Source organism: Podarcis cretensis, assembly GCF_951804945.1.
Source record: "Podarcis cretensis genome assembly, chromosome: 4".
NCBI classification, from domain to species: Eukaryota; Metazoa; Chordata; class Lepidosauria; order Squamata; family Lacertidae; genus Podarcis; species Podarcis cretensis.
The window spans coordinates 95,294,394-95,320,402 of NC_137173.1; the positions used below are offsets into that span (position 1 = coordinate 95,294,394).

At 45.1% G+C, this 26,009-nt stretch overlaps 1 protein-coding gene across 1 annotated transcript; it reads right to left on the bottom strand.

Annotated features, from left to right (window-relative positions):
• Positions 1 to 2,837: 2,837 nt before the first annotated feature.
• On the bottom strand, positions 2,838 to 21,996 carry DCT (dopachrome tautomerase). The gene is made up of 8 exons (XM_079972815.1): positions 21,445 to 21,996; positions 15,529 to 15,828; positions 14,571 to 14,671; positions 12,804 to 12,970; positions 10,560 to 10,739; positions 10,343 to 10,478; positions 6,096 to 6,297; positions 2,838 to 3,745 (listed from the first exon to the last, which is right to left on the bottom strand). The coding sequence occupies exons 1-8, from the start codon at positions 21,740 to 21,742 to the stop codon at positions 3,564 to 3,566; spliced, it is 1,566 nt and encodes a 521-aa protein (XP_079828941.1). The 5' UTR covers positions 21,743 to 21,996; the 3' UTR covers positions 2,838 to 3,563.
• Positions 21,997 to 26,009: the final 4,013 nt, after the last annotated feature.

Consider the following 26,009-nt stretch of genomic DNA (forward strand, 5'->3'; position numbering starts at 1 on the left):
ATCAGGCCAGAAGGGCAACTAAGCACTTAAGACAGTGGCAAGTCATGTAGGGATCAATGGGGCTTCCTTTCAACAACATGTTTTTAGAGAGGCACAATACCTCAGATAACCTTAAGTATCGGGGGGGGGGATAGAAGATGCTAATGAAGTCACAATTAGGTTTCAATTAAATTAACAACAAGCTCTCTTAGAATTCATAATCTAATTTGTTAATCAGCCTGCAGCAGCAGCATCTCTTGGTGGGGAGTACAGGGAGGTTAAACCAAGTGTAGCAAATCACTGAATGTATTAAATTAAATCCGAACTATTGAAGGGTACAGAGTGTGCTGCCACATTCACACACAAAAAGGGTTCTAAAGAGCTTACACCATATATAGACTACCCCCTCGCCAAAGAGTTGCAGCCATATATTATGACAAGGCCACACTCACGCTTTCTGAGCGGCATTCTGGGGTCCTTACTGACATAATGGCACTCTGCTTCAGCCAGGGAATACTGTGGATGAATATTGGCTGTTCTGTACATGGAAGCAAAATGGTTCCCTTCTCCATGTGCATGGTGACCTGACAGCCTAAATGCAAGGGAGGCTCTGGGATGATGCAATGATGCAGAGGTTTATCGTGCGACTGGCTTTTGTGGCAGGGTTGTTTTCAATACCACCCCTTTGTAGCTTAGAGTAAAAAAGGTAAAGGACCGCTGGACAGTTAAGTGCCATCAAAGGTGACTATGAGGTTGCGGCACTCATCTCGCTTTCAGGCCGAGGGAGCCGGCATTTGCCCACAGACAGCTTTCTGGGTCATGTGGCCAGCATGACTAAACCGCTTCTGGCACAACGGAACACCATGATGGAAACCAGAGTGCATGGAAACGCCTTTTCCCTTCCCGCTGCAGCTGTACCTATTTATCTACTTGCACTGGCGTGCTTTCGAACTGCTAGGATGGCAGGAGCTGGGAGAGTGCTTAGAGGGCACCTCTGTTGGAAGAGACCCTCCAACATGGAGCCCTTGATCTGGCTTGAGACCATGTTTCAGGTCAGGATGCCACAGCTGCTTTTTCTTCAACACAAAAGTGGTCAGTCTAACCATGCTTTTTCCCAAAGCTTTGGTCCTCGGTCTTGATTCTGATCAAGCAGAAGAGGGTTTCCCTGTAGTTCTCAAGCAAGCCACAAGAGGGCAACCCACACTTTCATGCAGAACAGGTTTCCATCCCTTCTAAAACAAAGTTTTCTCCTCCTTCTTGCATTATTTGAAGGTTACGTTTTATTTAATGAAGCAAGCAAAACACAGGAGGGAAAGTAAGACTCACAGCTCCATGATTTGTAGGACGAACAGCCACATTTCATTGGGATCCAAAGTGCTACTGTAATGTGCTTTAGCCAATCTCAGCACATTTTTTAAAAAAATGAATTCATGTATGCAGTTAAACAAAACAAATTAAGTAAAATCCAGCAATCACTAGCTGCACTTTGAAACTAGGTTCTTCTGGGTCCGGCATTCCCTGGAGCTGCCCTGAATCAGGCCTATACATTTGTTTCCAAAAAGGGCACCCACTATTTGTGGTGCAGTATTTAGAGTATCTGACTAGCCCAAGGGAGTAAAGGTAAAGGTACCCCTGCCCGTAAGGGCCAGTCTTGCCAGACTCTGGGGTTGGTGCGCCCATCTCACTCAAGAGGCCGGGGGCCAGCGCTGTCCGGAGACAGTTCCGGGTCACATGGCCAGCGTGACATCGCTGCTCTGGCCAGAGCCAAAGCCAGAGCCAGAGCCGCACACGGAAACGCCGTTTACCTTCCCGCTGGTAAGCGGTCCCTATTTATCTACTTGCACCCGGGGGTGCTTTCGAACTGCTAGGTTGGCAGGCGCTGGGACCGAACGACGGGAGCGCACCCCGCCGCAGGGATTCGAACCGCCGACCTTTCGATCGGCAAGCCCTAGGCACTGAGGCTTTTACCCACAGCGCCACCTGCGACCCACAGCCCAAGGGAGACTTAGGTTCAAATCTCTATTCAGCCATTTAGCTCACTGGGGGACCTTGGGCCAGTCATCGGTTCTCAGCCTCATCTACCTCCAAGGGTTGTTGTGCAGATCAAATGGGTGGAGAGGGAATGCCATGCATTATTCTTGAGGTCCTTAGAGGAAAACTGAGATAAAAACAAATAATAATCACTTTTGGAAGCAGGATAGAGGGAGAGGCCCACTGAATCCACTTTCTCTCATGCTCTCCAACAGGCAATTGGCACTATTAGATACTGGCGAATACCTTTTCACCAGTGAGCAGACATACAAGTAAGAATCAAAGTATGTTCCTGCACACAAAGAGATGAGGAATTTAATGTATACAGAACACTTCACTGAAACATGTGAAGCACAGTGTAATAAGCACTCAGAGCCGACTAAAAATATAGGAAGGTAGCAAACGACAACAGTTTTCCCCTGGCAAGTGTTCTTTAAGCACCGAAGGCATGCTCTGTACAGCACTTAGCACGCTGTGCTAAATAAATGTTAGAACAGCATTCACAGTTAAGTAGTTAGGAAATCAAAGTGGTGTTACCCATATGATGGATATGTGGATATCAGCATTGCCTGTCTATAACAAGGCATAAAGTGGTACCTTGGTTCTCAAACTTGATCCATTCCGGAAGTCCGTTCCAAAACCAAAGTGTTCCAAAACCAAGGCATGCTTTCCCATAGAAAGTAAGGCAAAATGGATTAATCCATTCCAGATTTTTAAAAACAACCCCTAAAACAGCAATTTAACATGAATTTTACTATCTAACAAGACCATTGATCCATAAAATGAAAGCAATAAACAATGTACTGCATTGTTTGCAGTCAATGTACTGCAATTGTTTGCAGACAATCAATCAATCAGTAGCTGAACTGGGTTCCACACAGTCACAAAAACAAAACAATAAAGCCGCAAAAAGAAAAACGCAGAATTAATAGCAAAAACAGACAGGCCTCAGTGTAACACTCAAAATGGAAGTGTGGCACTCAAAAAGGAAGCGTAACACTCAAAACGGAGCATATTCGGCTTCCGAAAAAAGTTTGTAAACCAGAACACTTACTTCTGGGTTTGCAGTGTTTGGGTTCCAAGTTGTTTGAGTACCAAGGCGTTTGAGAACCAAAGTACCACTGTATTTTGAATGTTTGCAACACATCAGTTCTTCTCTATATTTGTGCACCTAGCCACCTATAACACCTAAGAGAAATCTCTCAAGGTAACTCTGGGCTAAGAGCGGACAAATCAATTTCACAGAGATTCAGCGACCTGGGGAGGATTTCTTCCTGCACATGTGAGCACCCCACTTTAAATCCTGTGAGAGCCGATGAGTTGCAGTCCGTGGAACAGGAATCAAGATCTGCACCTGTCCTTTTGAAGGGTGTTGACGTGGAGATGACAACCTCTAATCAGAAAGGAATGGAGGCTTAGTTGACCTGGTTGTGAAAGTATAAGTTGTCCGGGCGTTGTTCTCTGTCAAGATGCTAAAGCAACACATGGTATGTGTTGACCAACTGACTTCTCAAGGGCAGTCGATTGCAAAACACTTCCCACCCACCCAGCCCTTAGGCTTCATCACTGTATTTCTTCACATTAAACCTTGCGTTCATTAGCGGCTCAAACCCTTTCCGGTGTCTCCGGTGCTGGAAGAGGACAAGCAAAAGGACCAGAACAAGTAAAGCAATCAGGGCTCCTCCAATGGTAGATCCAACCATGAGAGCCCAAGCGCGGGCTTCTTCAGCCGATTCTGTGAAGGCAGAAGAGCAAAGCCAATTGTTAAGTTGTGGGTGAACATATCAGACGACACAGCGATTCTTCAAACAGCTCTTGTTTATTCACAGGCCAGAACAGAACTGAACTGAAGGGTTCAGCCAGCCTGCTTATATAGAGCTCCACTAGAACGCAACAGTAACCATTTTCTGTAATTATCCAATCACTGAACGTCACTTTCAGTCCCTTATTTGCATATGTGGACCTGAGTGAAAACTATCTACAGTATCCCGCTGCTGGCCCAGGGTGAGAACTTCAGTACTTATGTACTTCAGTACACCAATTATGGTCTACAAAAGACAAACAGGTCAAATCTGTAATGATACACTGGGCGGGAGACTTTGGGTATAACATACAGCTCACAGCCTGGGAGAAGTTATGGAATTGGGATTTAAAGTTCACGGCATGTTATATGTCACACCTGTGGGACATGCGCTGGGCCCCCTCAATACCAAGGGGTCCCAGCCCCTTTAATAATAATAATAATAATAATAATAATAATAATTTATACCCCACCCTCTCCAGCCAGAGCTGGGTTCAGGGCAGCTAACACCAATAAAATTACAATAAAACATAATGGGGGGGGAGAGAAACTAAAAAAACAACAACAGTTTATTAAAATATGGGTTAAAATACAATTTAAAATGCAGCCTTATTTTAATAGTAGCCCATAAATCAAAACCATAAGGGGAGGGAAACATAAGGGTCAGACTGAGTCCAAACCAAAGGCCAGGTGGAACAGCTCTGTCTTGCAGGCCCTGCAGAAAGATGTCAAGTCCCGCAGGGCCCTAGTCTCTTGTGACAGAGCGTTCCACCAAGTCAGGGCCAGTACTGAAAATGCCCTGGCCCTAGCTGAGACCAGTCTAACCACCATGTGGCTCAGGACCTCCAAAGTGTTGTTATTTGTGGGCCTTAAGGTCCTCTGCGGGGCGTACCAGGAGAGATGGTCCCGTAGGTACAAGGGTCCTAGGCCATAACAAAGACTGAAAGGGCCGGAGATACGTCAGCCCTCAAAGTTGGCATGTCTGCTGCCAAGGGTTGAGTGGTGCTGAGAGTGACACTGAGTGTCTGAAGCTGTTGGTCCGAGGGTCTTCTTGTGGTTCCCTCATTGTGAGATGTGAGGTTACAGGGAATCAGACAGAGGGCCTTATGGGTAGTTGTGTCTGCCCTGTGGAAAGCCCTCTCCCAACAGATGTCAAACAGATAAATAGCTTTGTGATTTTGGGGACTTAAAGTTCACTGCATGTTATACACTGAAAGAAAATTATATGAAAATGATGTACCGATGGTATCGAACTCCTAGTAAATTAGCAAAAACGTATAAAATGTGCTCAGATGTATGCTGGAAATGTAAGGGGAAAGAAGGCACCTTTTATCATATGTGGTGGAATTGCAAGGTAGTAAAAGGATTTTGGGAAATGATATATAATGAGTTGGGGGGGGAATGTTTAAAATAACCTTTGTTTAAAAGCCTGAAGTCTTCCTTTTAGGAATTCTAGGTGTGGAAATCCTAAAGGAGCAGAAAATACTATTTATGTATGCAACCACGGCTGCACGGATGTTACTGGCCCAGAGATGGAAAGAAGATAAAGTTCCTACCAGAGAAGAATAGCAGATGAAGTTAATGGATTATGCTGAAATGGCTAAAATGACCGGAAGAGTCAGAAATCAGGAAGACCAAAATTTTAATAAGGAATGGGGGAAATTTATAAGCTACCTTAAAGACCATTGTAAACAGTTAAAATCGTTAGTAGGGTTGGAATATCACTTGTTGTTTAAGGATAAATTCCAGACATAATGGAAGAGGTAAAGGATTTGGATTATCATAAAAGATGAGGGAGGAAAGGATTAATAATAGGACCAAAATAGGGGAGGGTGGAAGTCCAGGAGATTCCTTGGAATCTTGCTTTTATGATTTATGCCTGATATAACTCTGTAAATTTATAATTTGAAACACCAAATAAATAAATTTTGTAAAAAGAACAAAGAACAAAGCCGGTTACAACATTGTGGTAAAGCCAGGATGGGGAGCCTAAATTAACCAGAGGGCTACATTCTTTTCTGGGGGCCAAATCCACACACTAATCATTACACTAAATCCCTGGACAATTGCCATAATTGACAATGCTTCCATTTTTTTAATAGCCATGCTATTAAACCGGTGGGTATTGTAAACCAAAACAACTAGGGGCACCAGTTTGGCAAAGGCTACCACACTGTGCCCTTAGCCCAGAGTGGTACCACACTGCGACAACTGGTACATGCTGCGGTGCTAAGCTCTTGCAAGCTAAACTTGCACTATATAACTCACAAAACTATCTAGTTACCAGGCAAGTCAATGTCATAGCTGTAGCCAAGTTGTTCTGCAGGTAGAAACAGTTCTTCGTTGGCCACCGGGGGGAAGAAAGGCACCATGTTGAACTTCCGATTGTGGCCAATAGGGGCCAGTTCTTCAGGCCACGCACTGCCAGACGGGCGAAATCGTTTCATCCATTCATCAAAAATAGCATCCGTAAAGGAATGGAGGACCTGGGAAGTCAATTCACACATGATCTTAAACTCACAGGGCTATGCCCAGGCCTATATGATGAAAACAAATAATTTGCCCTTGTTCATTTTATTCCCTGTGCTGTTTATCATCTATATGTGGGGTCCAGTGGGGTCATCTGGAGTTTTGGAGCACAGTGGTACCTCGGTTTAAGAACAGGCCTGTTTACAAACTATTCAGTTTACGAACACCGCAAAACCGGAAGTAATGTCCCGGCTTGCGAACTTTACCTTGGTCTAAGAGCGGAAGCCGAATGGTGGAAGGGCACCAGCGGCAGGAGGCCTCATTAGGGAACACATCTCAGTTTAAGAACGGTTTCAGTTTGAGAACGGACTTCCGGAACGGATTAAGTTCGTAAACCCAGGTACCACTGTACATTGACAGTAATACGCTGGTGATACACAACTCTGTTTCTCTTTTACATCTGCAGGTGAGGCAGCGGATGTGCTGGACTGATATGCTTCAGTAATAGACTGGATGAGAGCCAACAAACTGAAGCTCAATGCAGATAAGACTGACACACTGTTAGTGGGTGGTTCCCTAGACCAGATGGGTGGGAGGTCGCCTGCTCTTGATGGGAGTCGGAGTCTATCAACACTTGAAGGCCCACACATTTCCTAGTCCTATCATAATGCAATCAGCAGTGCTGGCTGTTACTTCCTGGCATGCTTTGAAGTGACACCAAGACTCAATATTTAAAATAATCCAAATTTCAGATAAATGAAGCCACGATCTGTAGGTAAGGGGAGCAAATGAGCCTCAAACCCTCGGTGAGTTAAGGACTTCTCCTGCATGCAAAGTGAGGCTGCAGTGGATTGAGCAGATGAGACTAAGAGTGGGTCCAATGGTCAAAAATATGGTTTCTGCATGCGTTGTAGAAGGAAGTAAGGGGCAGATGGGGCTCTTCAACCCCAAAAAGTAGCCCATCTTGTTATCTCACAGGATATCTTTTGGAAAAGGGACATGGGTGGTGCTGTGGGTTAAACCACAGAGCCTAGGACTTGCTGATCAGAAGGTTCAAATCCCTGCAATGGGGTGAGCTCCCGTTGTTCGGTCCCTGCTCCTGCCCACCTAGCAGTTCAAAAACACATCAAAGTGCAAGTAGATAAATAGGTACCGCTCTGGTGGGAAGGTAAACAGTGTTTCTGTGTGCTGCTCTGGTTCGCCAGAAGCGGCTTAGTCATGCTGGCCACATGACCTTGAAGCTGTACGCCGGCTCCCTCAGCCAATAAAGCGAGATGAGCGCCGCAACCCCAGAGTCGGCCACGACTGGACCTAATGGTCAGGGGTCTCCTTTACCTTTGGGAAAAGAAAAGGCTAAGGAATAAACTCTACACAAATCTGAAGTGGAGTCCCTAAGATGGTTGGATGGCATCTTGTACACTTCTTTCCAGCAACTCCTGCAGCCAAGCTAATGTCAAACATATTGCTGTGCTTTCCTTTGGATCACATCAGGGAGGTGATAACAAGCAGTATGTTACATCGGCTGTGAAGGTGGATGAAGGCTGCAGCAGATAAGTATCTACTGGTCATCGTGACTATCATGCCATTGGAACAGAGCCTTACTGCAAAGACTCTGCAGTGGTCAGCGTGCACTGACCTACACACATAAAACAAATTCATGCACAGGCGTCTTCCAAAAACCCATCCCAAAACCAAACCCCAAAAGTCCCATGGTAACGGGGGCAGGATCGTGAAATCTGGAAGTCCCTAGTCATGAACTGGCACATGGACAGTGGATACAGATTTAGTCGTTCTGACTCAAGGAACGAGGCAGTTCAGCAGTTCAGCAGCTGTATCCATGACTGAGCAGCCCTTTTTAGGATCCACTCTTCTCACCCCAAAAAGGGGGAGGAGCTAGAAAAGGTGCCCTAAACATAGTCTGCCTCCCTTTTTCCCTGACTGGATTATCAATGTCCCCACTGTGGAAGGACGTGTGGATCCAGAATTGACCTCCACAGTCACTTACGGACATTGTTAAAACCGTGTTTATGGGAGACAATTTTACTCTGCTATATGAGTGATTGCCTAAGAAAGAAAGAAGAAGAAAGAATCAGGGAGATCTTGTCTAGACAACCCAGGACCTCCATACACACTGCCCAAGCTTGCACACGGTGGAAGGTTACTTCTGTGCAGCTAGCACAGTGATTTGGAGGTGCACTCCATATTCTCTTGAGACAGATTGAAGTCAACAACAATATTTAAGAATTGCAAGGTTGGATTTAATAATATATCCATATTACTACGTCTAGATTCTCTAATAGGCTGGTCCTGGGATGCGGATTTTCATTTTCTCTCCATTTTTATCAGTTTTATTTATTATATTTAGATCCCTGTGGAGTTCAGGACACTTCACATGGGGTTCTGTGAGAGCTATAAAGGCATCAGCTCTACTGAGACCAGCATCATGTGCCTTCAGGTCCTTCTCTGGGCCACAGAGAATGAAAATCCACCTCCTTCTTTGGGTATCAACCATTCTTTAAAAACCTGCCATGAAGGAACGCAGCTGTGGCTTCTTTCCTTAGGCATCGTTACAGAATTGTACTGCAGTCAATCAGAGTTCTTACATCTCCTACAAGTTTTTCCCATGTACCGTAGTTCTTCTATTTGCATTACTAAAGCTGCAGGGTTAAAGCTTTAATTTAGCCACCAGATGGGGCTCACATACTCCATTATGCCCCCAGAACACCGATGGAAGATCTTATGAATTAACAGAGGCACTTTCATGCATACGAAATATTCCTTCTTCCTTGCTTCCCCCCCCCCCGACTGCCCACATAGGGGTTCTATAAGGTGCAGGAATAGGACACTCACTAAAGGGTTGTAAACACTTTATCAAAACAAAACTAGTAATGAATCAGGTTTTGATTTGTCTTAAAAATAATAATAATAATTTTATTTATACCCCACCCATCTGGCTGGGTTTCCCCTGCCACTCTAGGCTGAGGGATATTCCCCAACAAAATATTAAAAACACGATAAAACATCAAACATGAAGAACTTCCCTAAACAGAGCTGCCTTCAGATGTCTTCTAAAAGTCAGATAGTTGTTTATTTCCTTGACATCTGATGGGAGGGCGTTCCACAGCCTCCTCCCTTCTGTGTTTAAATGATCTGATCAGAGAGTTGTTTTTACCTCCACAGTTCATTCCATTATTTTGAAATGCAGGCAGGATTTTGAAAGAGGACTAAAGTCTGTTTACACGACGTCAGATCACCAATTCACCAACCTGAGTACTTTTGACATATGTTGGTTAAATCTGAAGTAGCAACACTTTAACCCAGTGGTTCTTAACTGGTGGTTCACTCCAGGGGATCTGTGTAACCCACCCATCACAGGTCCAGGACATCCTGTTTTGGGGAGCCATGCTATCATGTGAGAGCACAGCACCTAAAAACGTGTGCGATCGTGGCTGGGCACGTGTCTTGCTGAAGATTGCAGCTCCAAAAATGGCACATGTCTGGCTCTAGCGAAAATTGAAAACGTCAATATTGGGTGACTAGCATCAACAGGTACAGATAACAATCAAGAGAAGACATGATTTCTGTTCTCATTCGTAGAAGTGGTCTTCCTGGGAAATGTTCCCCAATAGGTAACGGTAAAGGACCTCTGAACAGTTAGGTCCAGTCAAAGGCAACTATGGGGTTGCGGCACTCATCTCGCTTCAGGCCAACGGAACCTGAGTTTGTCCACAGATGGCTTTCCGGGTCATGTGGCCAGCATGACTAAACCGCTTCTGGCGCAACGGAGCACCATGACGGAAACCAGAGCGCACGGAAATGCCGTTTACCTTGCCGCAGCGGTACCTATTTATCTACTTGCACTGGCATGCTTTTGAACTGCTAGGTTGGCAGGAGCTGGGACAGATAAACAGGAGCTCATCCCATCGTGGGGATTTGAACTGGCAACCTTCCCATCAGCAAACCCAAGAGGCTCAGTGGTTTAGACCACAGTGGCACCCATGTCCCAATAGGCATATTTGTTTACAAGGACTTCAAGGGAACTAAAATGAGATAAGGACATACCACAAAGACAGGATCGTTCACTGCAGAATGAGGGAAAGCACTCGTTCCATTCAAGACCAAGTGGACCAAGTTATGGAGGCTCACGGCTGATGGGCCCAGGGTTCCGTTGGGTTCATCGAAGCCTTCCAAAGTATTCCTGTGTCAAGCAACGCAGAGCATTACCATCTCACAAGCTCCGTTGTTCAGCAAAGCAAACAATGTAAACCACAGAACTAACCTGAAGCTAAAACTAGAATTCCGAAAGAAAGGCGGCTTGTCAAAGTCTTGCAGAGAGAGGCAATTCTGGACATCTTCCATGGTTGGTAGCCGGTCCCCTGCTTTGCTGAATGGGTTCCTCTGCAGAAGTCCTTCGTTGGTCCCGTTACAAAGTGTAACCAGGCGGTTATAGTCATCCAAACTTGGGTTTACAAATAGAGAGACATGAAGCAGTCAGACTTGATTTTGGGCTGAGCTTTCTTGTTATTGATTTTATGCAGGGAGGAAAATTGGTTTTAACAGGAAGATTAATTAGCCAGTGCTTAGTTGATCTTCCAGTTGGGGGAAATGTTGATCACCCATACATGAAGTGTTTGCACACTAGGGAGCATAGGAGCAGGGGCATCTTACCCATAGAGGCTAGTGGCGCGGGGGGCTGGGGCGCCAAGTTCTGGAGGGTGCCAGGGAAGAGGCGGAAGATGGACGCAGCTCCTCCAGGAATCAGCTCACCACCCTCGCCCACCTCCGCCATGCCGCACTGAAGCAGTGCCGCGCCCGTAGCCTCCGTCTGCCACGGCCACCATGGCACAAAGCGTCCAGCCTCCGCCTCTTCCCCACCGCTAACCTCCAGCCGCTAACCGCCTCCTCCAGCCCTGCCGGCAGTGCAGTCCTCCCTTTAAAACTCTGGGAAACGGGAGGAGGGGCGCCAGAGGGAGCTTTGCACCACAGCGCCAGATATAATAATAATAATAATAATAATAATAATAATAATAATAATACAGTGGTGCCCCGCAAGACAAACGCCTCGCAAGACGGAAAACCCGCTAGACGAAAGGGTTTTCTGTTTTGGAGGCGCTTCGCAAAACGAATTTCCCTATGGGCTTGCTTCGCAAGACGAAAATGTCTTGCGAGTTCCTGCGGGGTTTTTTTCCTCTCCCCCCCCCCTTTTTCTAAGCCGCTAAGCCGCTTATCAGCTGATCCGCTAAGCCGATAAGCCGCTAAAAGCCGCTAAGCCACTAATAGCGCTAATCCGCTAAGCCGTCAATGGGCTTGCTTCGCAAGACGAAAAAACCGCTAGACGAAGAGACTTGCGGAATGGATTAATTTCGTCTTGCGAGGCACCACTGTAATAATAATAAATTTTATTTATACCCCACCCTCCCTGGCCAGAGCCGGGCTCAGGGAGGCTAACACCAGTAAAATTACAGTAAAAACATAAGGGGGGGGGAGAGACCAATTTAAAATACAGGTTAAAATGCAATTTAAAATGTAGCCTCATTTTAAAAGTAGCCCATAGCTCAAAACCATAAGGGGAGGGAAACATAAGGGTCAGACTGAGTCCAAACCAAAGGCCAGATGGAACAGCTCTCTCTTGCAGGCCCTGCAGAAAGATGTCAAGTCCCGCAGGTCCCTAGTCTCTTGTGACAGAGCATTCCACCAAGTTGGGGCCAGTACTGAAAAGGCCCTGGCCCTAGTTGTGACCAATCTAAACACCTTGCGACTTGGGACCTCCAAAATGTTGAGATAATGCTCAGGCAGATTCAGGGCTGGGGAAGTTAGAGGTCCCAATTGAGGAATCCCTCTTGGAGCCATGTGCAAGGAAAGTGAAATAAATCATGCTCAACAAATTAAAAATAGATTTTCTTCAAATAGTTGGCTATATTCAGGCACCTGTGCATAAGCCGCTCCCCCCCCCCTTCCTCTCCAAGTTTGCTGAGAAGAAATCAGGAGCTTTTGCTTCCATTTTTGACTAACTAAGGTTTGTTGTTATGTCTGAACCCAAACAAACTGTGGGTAGTCTTATCTACACTTTAGGAAAACAAGTCAACTTCAAACTGTGGCTTGTGGTCCTGATTCGTTTCGCTAAACCATAGTGAATATTTACCATGGTTGTGGCTTCAGACATAAGAGCAAACCAGAGTTAACTGCAGCTGTGCTGCAGAAGGAAGAGGGAGAATATAGCCCAAGTCTCTGCATGTAACACCAAACCAAAGTTTAGCATTACATCTGAACCAAGTCTTGGTGGCAGCTATTACTTATTAAACCGAAAATTATCTTACACTTCCTCCAGAGTTTTTAAAATGTCACCTTTATTGAGGTTTTGATGCAGCATTTCTTTAAATGCAATGAATGAATTTATTCATCAATGAAAAGGCAGGTAATTCTTGAATTTATTGACAGCTCAAAAAAAATAATCAAAGAAGGAGTCAAAAACCTGGATGCATAGGTATCCCCAATACCTCAGTTCTAAACAAAAATGTGTTACCTGTTGCATACGATCTGCCACTGTGAAAACCTTGAATTCCGACTTATTAGGTTTGGGTCGTCTGGACTCGGTGCTCCCAAAAGCTGATCAGTACACACATCACATTCATTTCTGCCTGTAGCAAAATTCCAATAAGGCAATGCAAAGGAATCGTTCCCAATCATCCGCTAAACATGAGAGTGGGGAAATGGAGGGGGTGGAAATGAAACCACTTTGGATTAGGTCTTTGCATAAAACATTTGTTAAAATTATTTCCACAACTCAACAAACCCCATATAACCTCTTTGCAACACTTGCCCAAAATGTCTCTTTCCTTTTTCAAATGCAGGACATCCTAATCCCTACAAAAACATGGATATCTCTTCAGGTAGGTGTGCTATATTTGCCTGAAATCAGAGCGCAAAGCTTCTCCACACACACACACACACAGAGAGAGAGACATCTGCCTTGTGTTGCATACAAAACAAATCTATGATTCTATCGGAAGGGACGCTGAGGATCATAGAGTCCAAGCCTTTACAATGCAGGAATATTCAGCTGTCCCATATAGGGATTGAACCTGCGACCTTGGTGTTATCAGCACCATGCTCTAACCAACTGAGCTATCCAATGGATTGCCTTTGTATCAAAATGAAAAGAGAGGAACAATGTAATGATAGCAGACAACAGACAGCGAGACAAACATGGTTTTAGCAGAAGATGAACAGCAGTGGAATGGAAACAGTGTTGCATGCGAAAATACAGGGGGGAAGAAAAGGAACGCTCAGTCCTCAGACGGTGGGCGCCCTTTGCGGGACCACGTGCAGCACCCCCGAGCCTTGTGGGACTTACCAGCTTGCCATGCTGGCCCGCCTCCCTGATGCCACAGCCGTTGGGTGTTCCTGCCAAACCTTGGTTCAATAATCCAATCAGTGGCATTGGTGGAGGCAGGGCCAGCCGAGGGGTCTACTCATGCTGTTTATTAGGGGGCGGAGCTGACAGCAAAGCATGCAGCGGTCTCTCAGGGCTTGGGGGGTCACCGCTTAGGCATGCAAAACAATCATTCTTACATGCCTAATTAGAGTGGGATGGCCTTGGATTATTGTCTGTGTAGTTTATCCCCACCTCAGCTGATCCCTCTACCAGCCAATGCAGCCAATGCAGCTGTGGTCTAAACCACTGAGCCTCTTGGGCTTGCCGATCAGAAGGTTGACAGTTTGAATCCCCACCTGGGTGAGTTCCTGTTGCTCGGTCCCAGCTCCTGCCAACCTAGCAGTTCGAAAGCATACCAGTGCAAGTAGATAAATAGGTGCCACTGCAGCGGGAAAGTAAACAGTGTTTCTATGCGCTCTGGTTTCTGTCACAGTGTCCTGTTGGGCCCAAGCGGTTTAGTCATGCTGGCCACATGACAGGGAAAGCTGTCTGTGGACAAACGCCAGCTCCCTCGGCCTGAAAGCGAGATGAGCACTGCAACCCCATAGTCGCCTTTGACTGGACCTAACCATCCAGGGGTCCTTTACCTTTACCTTTACCTTTACCTTTACCTTTACCTTTACCTTTACCAATGCAGCAGATAGGGACGCTTCAAATCCTTTGTCACATCATTCTCTTTCCTCAGGGCCATCTTTACATATTTCCCAATTTGTGCTAGAATGCTAAACCTTAAGGAGGCTCATTATGCTGAGAATTCCTCCCTCTCAGGAATGGGGAGGGGTGAGAGGGAGGGCGGGCTTAGAAGCTGCCCTCTTTGCATCTTTCAAACATACACCAGTCGGTGTTTTCACTAACCTGCAGATCTCTTTCCAGCAGCAGCAAGTGATACCTGTGCCAAGTTACAAAGGCAGGTCCTTGGTGAGAGAAGTCTATTGCTGTGAAGGGGCGGCCTGGTCCTGTGGGTTAAAATGGAATCAAACTTAGAAAGAGGACGTTTTCTCTATCACGTTGGATAGAAATCCATTTTTAAAAACATTGCTACAATGCCTTGACAAACGAGGGAAAGCTGTGCCTTTTGCTGTCCTGGCTTATAAATTATGGCACACTCTTGTTTCTAAAATTCTAGATATCTACCCATTTAGCTGACAGCCATATGCCCAGGATTCAGATTAGGCCACATAGGCTCAGTTGAAATGTTATCTGCCAGCACCATTCTTTCTTCTTATCCTATGGTGAAAACCCTGTATGCTTTGCTTGGAAAGTCGGAATGGAAAACTATTTCCATTTTTGGCTATCAGAACAGTGATCGTATGTGGCTCTAAACTCTATGTTTCAGACAAAGGAATGTAATACTAGAACATTTCCACATCTATTTCTGATTTATTGGGGTTTATTGAATGGCTTTCTTGTGTGTTTTTAAAGAAACATGTGCATGCGCCCCCCACAAAAAAACCCAAACAGTGTAAAATAAATGTAATACAAATTCAAACCTCAGTACTGTACAAACCATATTGCCTTTCTACTAACTAGACTATTCCAAAAATTACAGGAATCCTAAGAAGCTTCAAGGACCATTCCGAAGCTTCTAAGTAGGGAGAATGGGGTGGGGGGGAATCCCTTTCCCCAGAAGAGGGTAAGTTCTCAGACAAATCACAACCACTGTGTTGAAAATGTTCCATTTCATATGTTAACTACAGTGTGTTTTTCCAAAGTGGCTTTTTTAAAAACAACAACAACACCACTCTGTTGACATTCCTTTTAGTGTGTGTTTCACCTTTTCCTATCTTATCCCTTGCTAATGAAAATCACCAACCTAAAAGGGTGTCTCTGACTGAGTAATAATGAAGCCACACATAGTAATTGTAAATGCTGCAATTTGCAACTTGCGGGTCATTTCCACTGGGACCAAGCAGACTCAGCCAATGCTGTGTAGCGATCACATAGTCGGGGTGAACGGTGGTCTTTGCACGGTTGAGGGCATCCAAGAATTGCTCTCGCTCTTCCTCCGTCAAAGCGTGGATATTCTTCCGGACAACCAGAGGCTTCTTCTCATCACAGTTGAGCCCTGACCAACCAAATTTGCAGTCCCCACAATTGTAGCCGGCAAAGTTCCCTGTATTAAAAGACAGCATCAGTCATACGTCAGCATACCGAAGCAGAAGATGTTGCCCAAACCTCTCTGTGATGACGAGGAGTTAAAGGCTGAATAAATGCTAAACATTCAAAGCTATCAGGGACCGTGCTAAGGAGGTCTGCACTGAGGAGGAATGCTGGGAGCCTCCCCCTCTGCCTGCTCCTGCTCCAGATCCTGAATCTTCCCAGGAGCAGAAGGACCATATAGATTTGGAACAGTGGTTTGCAGAGGGACATAGCTCAGAAGGCAGAAGCTGGGAAATACTGGATGGGGAACAGCTAGGAGAAGAAACACTGGGAGAGAGAGGGTTAACAGATTCACAGTCTCTGGGCACAATCCACACACACACCCTCTTCTCCAAAGTCACGGAGAGCTCAGAAAGTGGCAGAACAGAAAGCACAGAGGGTACAAACTCAGATTACAAGACGTAGGAGTGACGTAGATTAATAGGGACGGAAAGGGGTGAATTCCTTAACTGGGAGCACCGCCATTTCTAGAAGAGGTGTTCTTTGTTCTCTCACTGTGATTATTAAAGTTTCTAACTGGTAAGAAGACTCCTTTTCCTTTGTTCTGCTTATCTACTGCCATGGGAGGGGAAGCCAATTCCCTGAAGCCTGACAAAAGTGCACACATGCACACACATGCACATCAAGAATCCTGAGAACTATCATTTGTTAAGGAGGCTGGGAATTGTAACTCAGAGAGGGGTAAACTCCATTTTCCATGATTCTTTGTGATTCTTTAAATGTATGTTGTGTATGCAGCCAAAATGACTACTCCATGCTCTCCAACATCTCAGAAGGGCTGTTTCCATAAATCCACCTTCATGTGTACGCTAAAGGCATTGTCAACAAATGAGACCATGACTGCTACCTTGGCCAGATTTGCCAGCCATCCTCCCTGAAGTCTGCAGAGTTGGTGTGACATCTGGGGGGGGGGGGAGCAGCCTAAACCTGATGAACAAGCTCATCATGCAGTAGGTAACATGGAACCAGCTATGAGAACAGATTTTAAATATATATTTATTTTTAAGCAGTACTATTCCCCTTCCCTGGTTCTGAGATCTGGAGAGATCACTGCCCCCTGGGATTTAGCTTCAGCAGAAATAAAAACCCCAGAAACAAGAGTATATGCTGTGTAGACATGGCCAGGGTCATTCTTGGCCTCAATTCAGATCAAAGCTGGTTTGGGGGGAAAGACCCCAAAATGCAGTACTTGATAAGAAATGACAGTATAGATACTGATTGGGACTAATGCCCTGTGAACACCACTTCCCAAAATGGTACAGGGAGCACATGGGATGCAGAGAAAAGGGGAATGTGTGGACAAGATTTGCTGACTTGTCTCAACATACGAGGAAAATCTATCACATTCATAAAAGATGAAGTACTGTATGGAAGAAGCCGTCTAAGAGCCATAATGGCTGGTAATTGCTTGCAATTACATTCATGACCTCTGCCCTAAATCAGTCGACGCATTCAAACAATAATCCCTTACAAGCAGTATTAGCGGCAGAAAACTGGGATAGGTCAGACTTTCATATTCAATTATTTCTGATTTATAATACCCTAGCTACAAGGAGGAGCAGTGTCCACAGAACAAAGTATTGCTCTAATAACAGTAGCTCAGTAAGGCTACTGATCCACTGCCCCATTTGTAGGTCATTAACAGAGGCAGTTTTATAGAAGTGCAAACACTGTGGTTGCATTGCAGGGGGCGCCAAAATGATGCTGCAAATCAGAGTGTGAGAGGTGGGGGTGCTCAATTTTAGCATTGGGCAAGGCACCACTGAAATTTGAGAGTTTGCCACTGTCATTAACTGCAAGCACTGAGCCTCTTGGGTTTGCCAATCAGAAGGTCGGCAGTTCAAATTCCCACTACGGGGTGAGCTGCCGTTGCTCTGTCCCAGCTCCTGCCAACCTAGCAATTTGAAAGCACACCTGTGCAAGTAGATAAATAGGTACCGCTGCGGTGGGAAGGTAAACAGTGTTTCCATGCACTCTGGTTTCCGTCACAGTGTCCCATAGCGCCAGAAGGGTTTAGTCATGCTGGCCACATGACTCGGACAAACGCCGGCTCCCTCGGCCTGAAAGCGAGATGAGTGCTGCACTCCATAGTCATCTTTAACTGGACTTAACCTTTCAGAGGTCCTTTACCTTTTACCCTCCAACATTTCTCCAATGAAAATAGGGACATCCTATTCCATACTCTCCAACATTTCTCTGATGAAACTAGGGATGTCCTAAGGAAAAGCGGGACATTCTGGGATCAAATCAGAAACCGGGACATCTTCTGTAAATCCAGGACTGTCCCTGGAAAATAGGGACACTTGGAGGGTTTGCATATATAGCATGCACAACCTTGGTCTCTCAGGAAATCCAGCTAGGTTGGCAAACTGTGTTGATTGACCCACATAACTCAAGAGAGACCATCAGTTGTGTACTGGCACCTTGCTTCATAATCTCCCAGCCTCAGACCAGAAGCAAGCAAGCAAAGATTTAACAAGGTCCTAGTGGGCCACCACGGGACGCGGGTGGCACTGTGGGTTAAACCACAGAGCCTAGGACTTGCCAATCACAAGGTCGGCGGTTCGAATCCCCATGATGGAGTGAGCTCCTATTGCTCGGTCCCTGCTCCTGCCAACCTAGCAGTTCAAAAGCACGTCAAAGTGCAAGTAGATAAATAGGTACCGCTCCGGCAGGAAGATAAATGCCGTTTCCGTGTGCTGCTCTGGTTCGCCAGAAGTGGCTTAGTCATGCTGGCCACATGACCCGGAAGCTGTAGGCCGGCTCCCTCGGCCAATAAAGCGAGATGAGTGCCGCAACCCCAGAGTCATCCGCGACTGGACCTAATGGGCAGGGGTCCCTTTACCCTTTACCTTTAGTGGGCTACCACATGGCTGCTGGGGCACAAGTTGTGCAGACTTGATCTAAATTTGGGCATGAGTGCATGGGGACAAACCAGTTCCGACAAGCAGGAATTATTTTCCCCCTGCTCTGGCTTGAAAACAATTGCATTCAGAAGTAGCGTCATGCCTGATGATAGTTTTAAAGTGCCTAAGCTCTGCAGGGACATTTAAGTCACACTTCTAAATAACTTTTCTGATAACTGCAATGACAAGCTGCAATTGTTTCAGATGGTTCAGGCAAGCGAATGTCATCACTCTTTAACTGCATCTGGGAAGGATACAGTCAAGATTAACACACACACCCCACAATGGAGAAAATGAAGATGGAGAGAACATGTGTTGTTTGAGGAGGTGCAAGACGAGGTGCAAATGCCCTGTTTTCAGAACTGAAACCTTTGTGGTCTGAAGTATCCAGTTGCCACCTGGCTCCTGTTTGAAGCTTACCTGCAGACAATGCCAGCTCCAGATTTTGGGAGCTCATGAACAAAATACCCTCTTCTAGATTGCCTGCAAATATGAGTGCCTTAAGAGAGCTCCCAGTTGAGACCAAAGATCTATCTAGTCCAAGTAAAAGTGGAGAGGATCCTTTCCCCTGCCTTAAGATCCTTGAAGTAAAAATGGGATGTAAATATAACGAATAAATTAACATAACATTATCTCTGTGTTTTAACCTGGCAATCAAATTGACATTGAGGGACTTGATAGGTACAACCGCAGTAACTGTTACTGGCTCTTTTCTTTCTTTTTCCTTTTCTCGCCTCTAGGCAAATTGGCTACCCTAATGCATCTGATGCGGAACACACAAATGCTTTCAAATGAAACCTTATCTGTCAGCTCAAAACTTTCCTTCAAGCTGCCTCATGCGCTGTTCTTACACGAGGTCTCATAACTGCACTTTGTGTTCTGGTGGCTGAAACATTTGGCAAAGACGGAACAGTGCTGCCTTTAGCATAACAGAGCGATATTATCAGTAAAGCAGCCACCAGAAGGTTAAACTAATGCATTAGAAAAACAAACAAATATACCAGAGAACACACTTTGGGAGATCTTGGAGATTTCCAAAAAGAGCTCTTGTTTGTCTAATTGCTGCTACTAAACTGGTAATTAGCTCCAGATCTTCCTCCAAATTAACGCATTTCAAAAACCCAAGAGCAGGAAGGAAAGAAAATGTCGTACTCATTTTAATACTGTTTTGTTATTGTTTGGTGACTGTGATCATCTATTTATCAGTCTGTTGACTACTAAAGCATTCCCAAATGATAGGAGATAGCTGGAATAGAAATCTCTCCCCCAGCTTCTGCAATGTGATATCCAGTGCTTGGAAAAGATGACGACTCTCTAGGTGAGAAGCAGAGTAAATAAAGTTGGATCCAGATGTCAGTCTGAATTTAGAGAGCATTAGAGAGAGTTTGGGAGCTGTAAAATTGTCTGGAGGTATAAAAGCTGAACTGAGCTTTCAGAAACGCTGTATGGGATTTGCTTTCTGCTGTAGGAGTTTCTGTTTGCTTCCAATATACTCTGCTCATATACTTACAATTTCAACATATATTGCAAAGGCACCATAAATCTCTAGTGGTCTCTCCCCCAAAGGAAGTTAAATTTGTAGCTCTTCCCTTGTAAATTTTCACCATTCAGGAAAATGAGGACCATATAACAGTACTTTGCTCTCAGTGTCTTTCTTGTCAGGCAATTAGTAAGTTCCATGAATCAAAAGGGCTCTTTTTAATGTGGGGAAAAGCCTAAAAGTGGCAAAAGTGGCAAAACTCTCCTCTCCTGCCTTTCATCATGATGTACGTCCGAGTCGGGTCTGAACACATTACAAAGCTGTGCACCTGTAGCCATTTTCTTCCTGCTTCTGCATAGCTATTTTTGAAACGTTAATAGGGAAAAGGAACATCGGAAGCTGTCGATACGTATCACAAGTACTGGGGATGAAAATAAGAAATATAAAACGTAGCTTTGTGTCTATTTTGCACATGCAAAATAAATGGAACCTGGCAGAATCATGGGGACTTTCTAGTACAGTGGTACCTCGGGTTAAGTACTTAATTCGTTCCAGAGGTCGGTTCTTAACCTGAAACTGTTCTTAACCTGAAGCAACACTTTAGCTAATGGGGCCTCCTGCTGCCGCCGCGCCACCGGAGCACAATTTCTGTTCTCATCCTGAAGCAAAGTTCTTAACCTGAAGCACTATTTCTGGGTTAGTGGAGTCTGTAACCTGAAGCGTATGTAACCTGAAGCATATGTAACCTGAAGCGTATGTAACCCGAGGTACCACTGTATATTTCTGAATCTTCCTGGCTTTCTCCAGAGAGTAAGGAACCTCCCTCCCAGTATACCTGAAGGAGCATCTCCACACCCATCGTGCAGCCCTCATACACTGAGGTCCACCTCCGAGGGCCTTCTGGCAGTTCCCTCACTGCGAGAAGTGAGGTTACAGGGAACCAGGTAGAGGGCCTTCTCGGTAGTGGCGCCCGCCCTGTGGAACGCCCTCCCATCAGATGTCAAGGAAATAAACAACTATCTGACTTTTAGAAGACATCTGAAGACAACCCTATTTAGGGAAGCTTTTAATGTTTGATGTCTTGTCATGTTTTTAATATTCTGTTGGGAGCCGCCCAGAGTGGGTGGGGTATAATTATTATTATTATTATTATTATTATTATTATTATTATTAATTTTCTCACCTGTACACTGACAACTTCTGTTGAAGAATTTCAGCGGCCATCGTTCTCGGTCGTCCACATTGCGGAGAGTGTAGGGCCCGCTCCAAGGTCTGGTGTCCACTTGCACCTCCTTACAGATGCCCCTGCCTTGCTGTGAGCCACACAGGTTGTTAGGATTAGGCCCCAGAGGAGGGCAGCATTGCTTGGACTGCAGCATCTCCACAGTCATGCACGCTCGTGGGAATTGCGCCGTGGTCTCTGGAAGCCAAAAGGGGCTCAGACATCCTAAGAGAACGCAGCAAAGCAGCAGGAAGGCCATCAGTATCAGACTCCAGGACTTCTCGACTCGCTTTGTTCAACCTGCAAAGTCAGTATGGGATTCAGGGCAGGCGGTCTGATTTGCAGCCTCTGGGCTGAACAAGCAAGCCAGGTTTTATGTGACCAAATGAGGTCTCCAACCCACAACCCGTCACAGCCTACCGGGTTAGACTTTGGGGCGTTTGCTTAATCCTGGAGCCTAATTTTATTGAATGCGGTAGAAACGAGGACAGTTTGGTCCTTTGTTGCTTGCCAAGAGGCCACGGCTGGGGGGTTTCTGTGTAGGGGCAGCAAACCCTAATTAGAAGGATTAGCTTTCTACCAACCCTCGTGCTTAGCACATGACATCAAGGGCAAAAAGAGGCCTTTTGAGAGGTGGGGGATATGTGAAAGACTTTGGCTCTGGGTCTCCTTGTCTTCTCTCTCGCTTGTTCTCTTTTGTATTCTGCAACACCGCTAGCATCAGAGTTCATGCACTGTGCATGGAGACACCGATTTCTTTGTGGCATAGATAGCTAGAATAAATATAATGGTATGCAGAGAGAGAGAATTTAAAACAGTAACCTACTATAAAAGCCTTAAATAAATACTCAGCGCTGAAAGCCCCAGCCTATCTGTTGCACCTATCTCTGGTTTGATAATATTGTGAGTTTCTTTGTCTTGTCTTTGTTCTTTCGGACTTGCCTTGTATTTTCAGGTTGGTTTTAATTGTTCATAGCTGCAAAAAGTAGCATGCAGGCACCAGATGGCTGAGGTGTAGAACTTCTCTAGAGATAAATAAAATAAGTACTGTATAAATAAATTGGAAGCAGATAATCGTTTATGAGAAAACCAAGAGCAGTTGGAGGGAAGTTTTCGCTTCTCACGCACATCTTTTGTACCATTGTTACCTCTGAGAAGACAGGATTTGCAGGTCTTTTAAACAGTATCGAAAATCTGCTAAATATCGTTACTGGAGGAAAAAGCAATATGAGTTTGCAAGCCACTAATAGTGACATTCCTAATAGTGACATTCCTTTCTTCTCTCTCTCCCTCCCTCTCTCCCTCTTTTAAGTATATTTCTGGCCTGAAGAATGTCAAGAAAGGAAGGAGGGAGAAAGGAAAGGAAAGGAAACAGGAGCCAACAATTGCTATAGTCCTTGCTCAGCAACAGAAGGGGATGCCAGACTGCTGTGAAGTGAGTCACATGCTTTGTATGCACAAAGACTTACATGAAGGTTCAGATAAACTGATTGGAAGCAGGACTGACTTGGGATAAGACAGCTTTCCATGTGCAACTGTTTCTGGGGAGGCTGGTCCATAACTCTGCACATGCATAAGATCTCAGGTCCAGTTCCAGGACTGGAACAAGTGTTTTTGGAACTTTCTGGGCACAGGGCAAGCAGAAGTGTTGAGGCATCTAATCATAAGCCTGCATTTTTATCAAAGCTTATATTTTTTGATCAGGGCCTGTATCTTAAAAAGCTTAAAGATTTTCAAATGTTTCATGCCAGGCAGAAGAGCAGCTGCCTAAGAATCTTGGCAATGTTTTTACTCCTAGACAAGGGGGCCCCCTGATTTATAGCAGAAAACAATTCTCAAAGTCGTAAAAAGGGAATTACAGGCTGAGAGCCAAGGTTACACTGACCCTACAAATTAAGGGTTGATAAATAGTAAAATGAGCCATATCTTCTTCCTAAGGTTAAAAAGGTCAAGAGCAGTGAAAAAGACAACTGGCTTGGCTGGAGAAAGAGAGCATTTTTGGGAAGTCTTTTCTAAAGCTGTTTCTTTCTTAAACTAAGATCCTTTTAAGATTTCTTTTCCTTTTAAAAGGTTATTTATGTATTAAATATATTAGCTTAAATATAATTATGCAAAGGATTTAAGAAATGCTAGATTCTTATTTCATATAGTTGGAAGAGATCACAGGGGCCATCAGCCACCAGCCTCCTGCCAGACAGGAGACGCCATCGAGCACTCCTGATATATGGTTGTCAGGCCTTTTGTTTAGAAACCTTCAAATGAAGGAGATCTCTCAATGTTGATGTGAACTCAAAATCCTTGACATATGTTTAAGATAAAAATTCAAGATTAACCATCTGTTTTGGAAGGCAATAGGGCAAGGAGGGCAAGAGGTGAGCTGGTAATTAAGATTCCTTGTTGAGACACATGTAAGATATATTACTACTTATTTGTCATTTATAGATAGAAGAATATATAGCTTTTTGATTCCCATAAAAGGGCAAGAGGAAATGGGTGTATCTTTTGTGATTGGTTCTAGCAAACAGCCAATAGGAATTTCAACCAGGCTGATTGGACAGAGGCAGCCACAGGAGGAGCAAGGGGGCTGGATTAAGGAAATATAAGTGCTGGCCAGAATGGCAGGAGGGCAGGCCAGAGCTTGGTAACCGTATACCACTGTGCCTCATATTTATTTGTCTGACAAATAAATTATTATTTTAATTTCTCTATTGCTGCGTTGAATATTTCATTCCAGCTAAGCGTTAACCACAAGCAGGGTGCTACATTTTGAATGAGTGCTTGCTGTGGGCTTTCTTCCCCCCTACTTTCACAGGGGTACACCCTCAAATGTCGATGTTCTCCCTCCAAGCACACCCACCCCATAAGATTGCCTGCCCCAATTCCTGCCCACAAGGCTGGTTTGGTTTTGTTTTCTTGTGCCATCATGCATCTGCCAATCTCCCTAAACTGAGGATTCATTTCCTAAAGTAATGAAACAGCATTACAAACGCAATTAATTCACCAGAAATTCGCCTTGAGCAACCCCATCTCAAGAAACGGTAGGCAAGTTGTCTGCCAACTTACCCAGGCCAGACTTTTAAGATGATATCAAACATGTACATACTCATTCAGGTGACATCTCCCCCTTCCCCTGAAGGTTCAAAGCTTTCTATTTCATTATATGCTTGCAATAATCCCATGAGGGCGTTTGGGCTGCGAGGTTATCACAGCCTAAGCAACCTCATGGGATTATTGCACTTAGTACCTCTTTGCCCGAATTCTCTTGGGTTTTTTATCATTAGAAGACAGAGCATGAGTCCAGCCCATGAAAGAAACACTAGCAAACACTAGACTTCTGCAGTGTATCACAGAGGAGGTGGCTGGGACTCTGGCAGAAATCCTTGGGACAAGAATTGGAGAATTAACAAGCAAGCTCCTATTTTCATCTGAGAAATATCGGAAATTAAGTTGGAATTTAAATGACTCAAGCTCTTCCAACCTACCGCTATCACTGTCAAGTTTAATGTTATTGCACCCCATTAGCTAGTGTGTGACAATTATTTAACTAATACACATTCTGATTTTACCAGGTATCTATATTTGAATGGAAGTAGGCTTAGATATTTGGACAAACAGTCGCTTCCCAACCTCACACAGTTGCTCATCATCATCACTCCAGCTGAAATCTGAATTATGTCTCCAGCTGTAGGCTCAAGCACTGAGAACCAGCACTTCTTAAAGCTGGGGCTGCTTCAAGCACTGAAGCTATGCATCCCATAGAAAATGACTAGATGGTGCTCTAGACACGCCCCTTGGCTAATCTGCAGAAACTGTGGTTCCTGAGACAACGCAATTCCTCTCCTCAAAGTGCATAGCAAACATGTTAACAGGGTTCCTTCGTATTAAGGTAAAGGGTAAACCCCTAATCATTAGGTCCAGTTATGACCAACTCTGGGGTTGCGGCGCTCATCTCGCTTTATTGGCCGAGGGAGCCGGCATACAGCTTCCGGGTTATGTGACCAGCATGACTAAGCTGCTTCTGGCAAACCAGAACAGCGCATGGAAACGCCGTTTACCTTCCCAACAGAGCGGTACCTATTTATCTACTTGCACTGGTGTGCTTTCGAACTGCTAGGTTGGCAGGAGCAGGGACCGAGCAAAGGGAGCTCACCCTGTCGCAGAGATTCGAACCACCGACCTTCTGATCGGCAAGTCCTAGGCTCTGTGGTTTAACCCACAGCGCCACCCACATCCTGTTCCTTCGTATTACACCACGAGAAAAGCTGTAAGAGGCCTCAGACCAGTAACAAAAGCATCACTGGATGGCAGCCCATTGACACCATGGCAGTGAAGTATCACTTCTTTGCCACCACTTTGTAGCCTGGATAACATGTTCATCCTTGCGTTAGTCTAGATGTACATCAGGGTTTACCAACACCAAAGTTCTAGCTATCTCCCTGCCCTGTTTCATTGCCCATACATCCCCAGAAAATCAAAGTATTGGATGCAGCGGCGTAGTGTGGGTTGTCAGCACCCGGGGCAAGGCA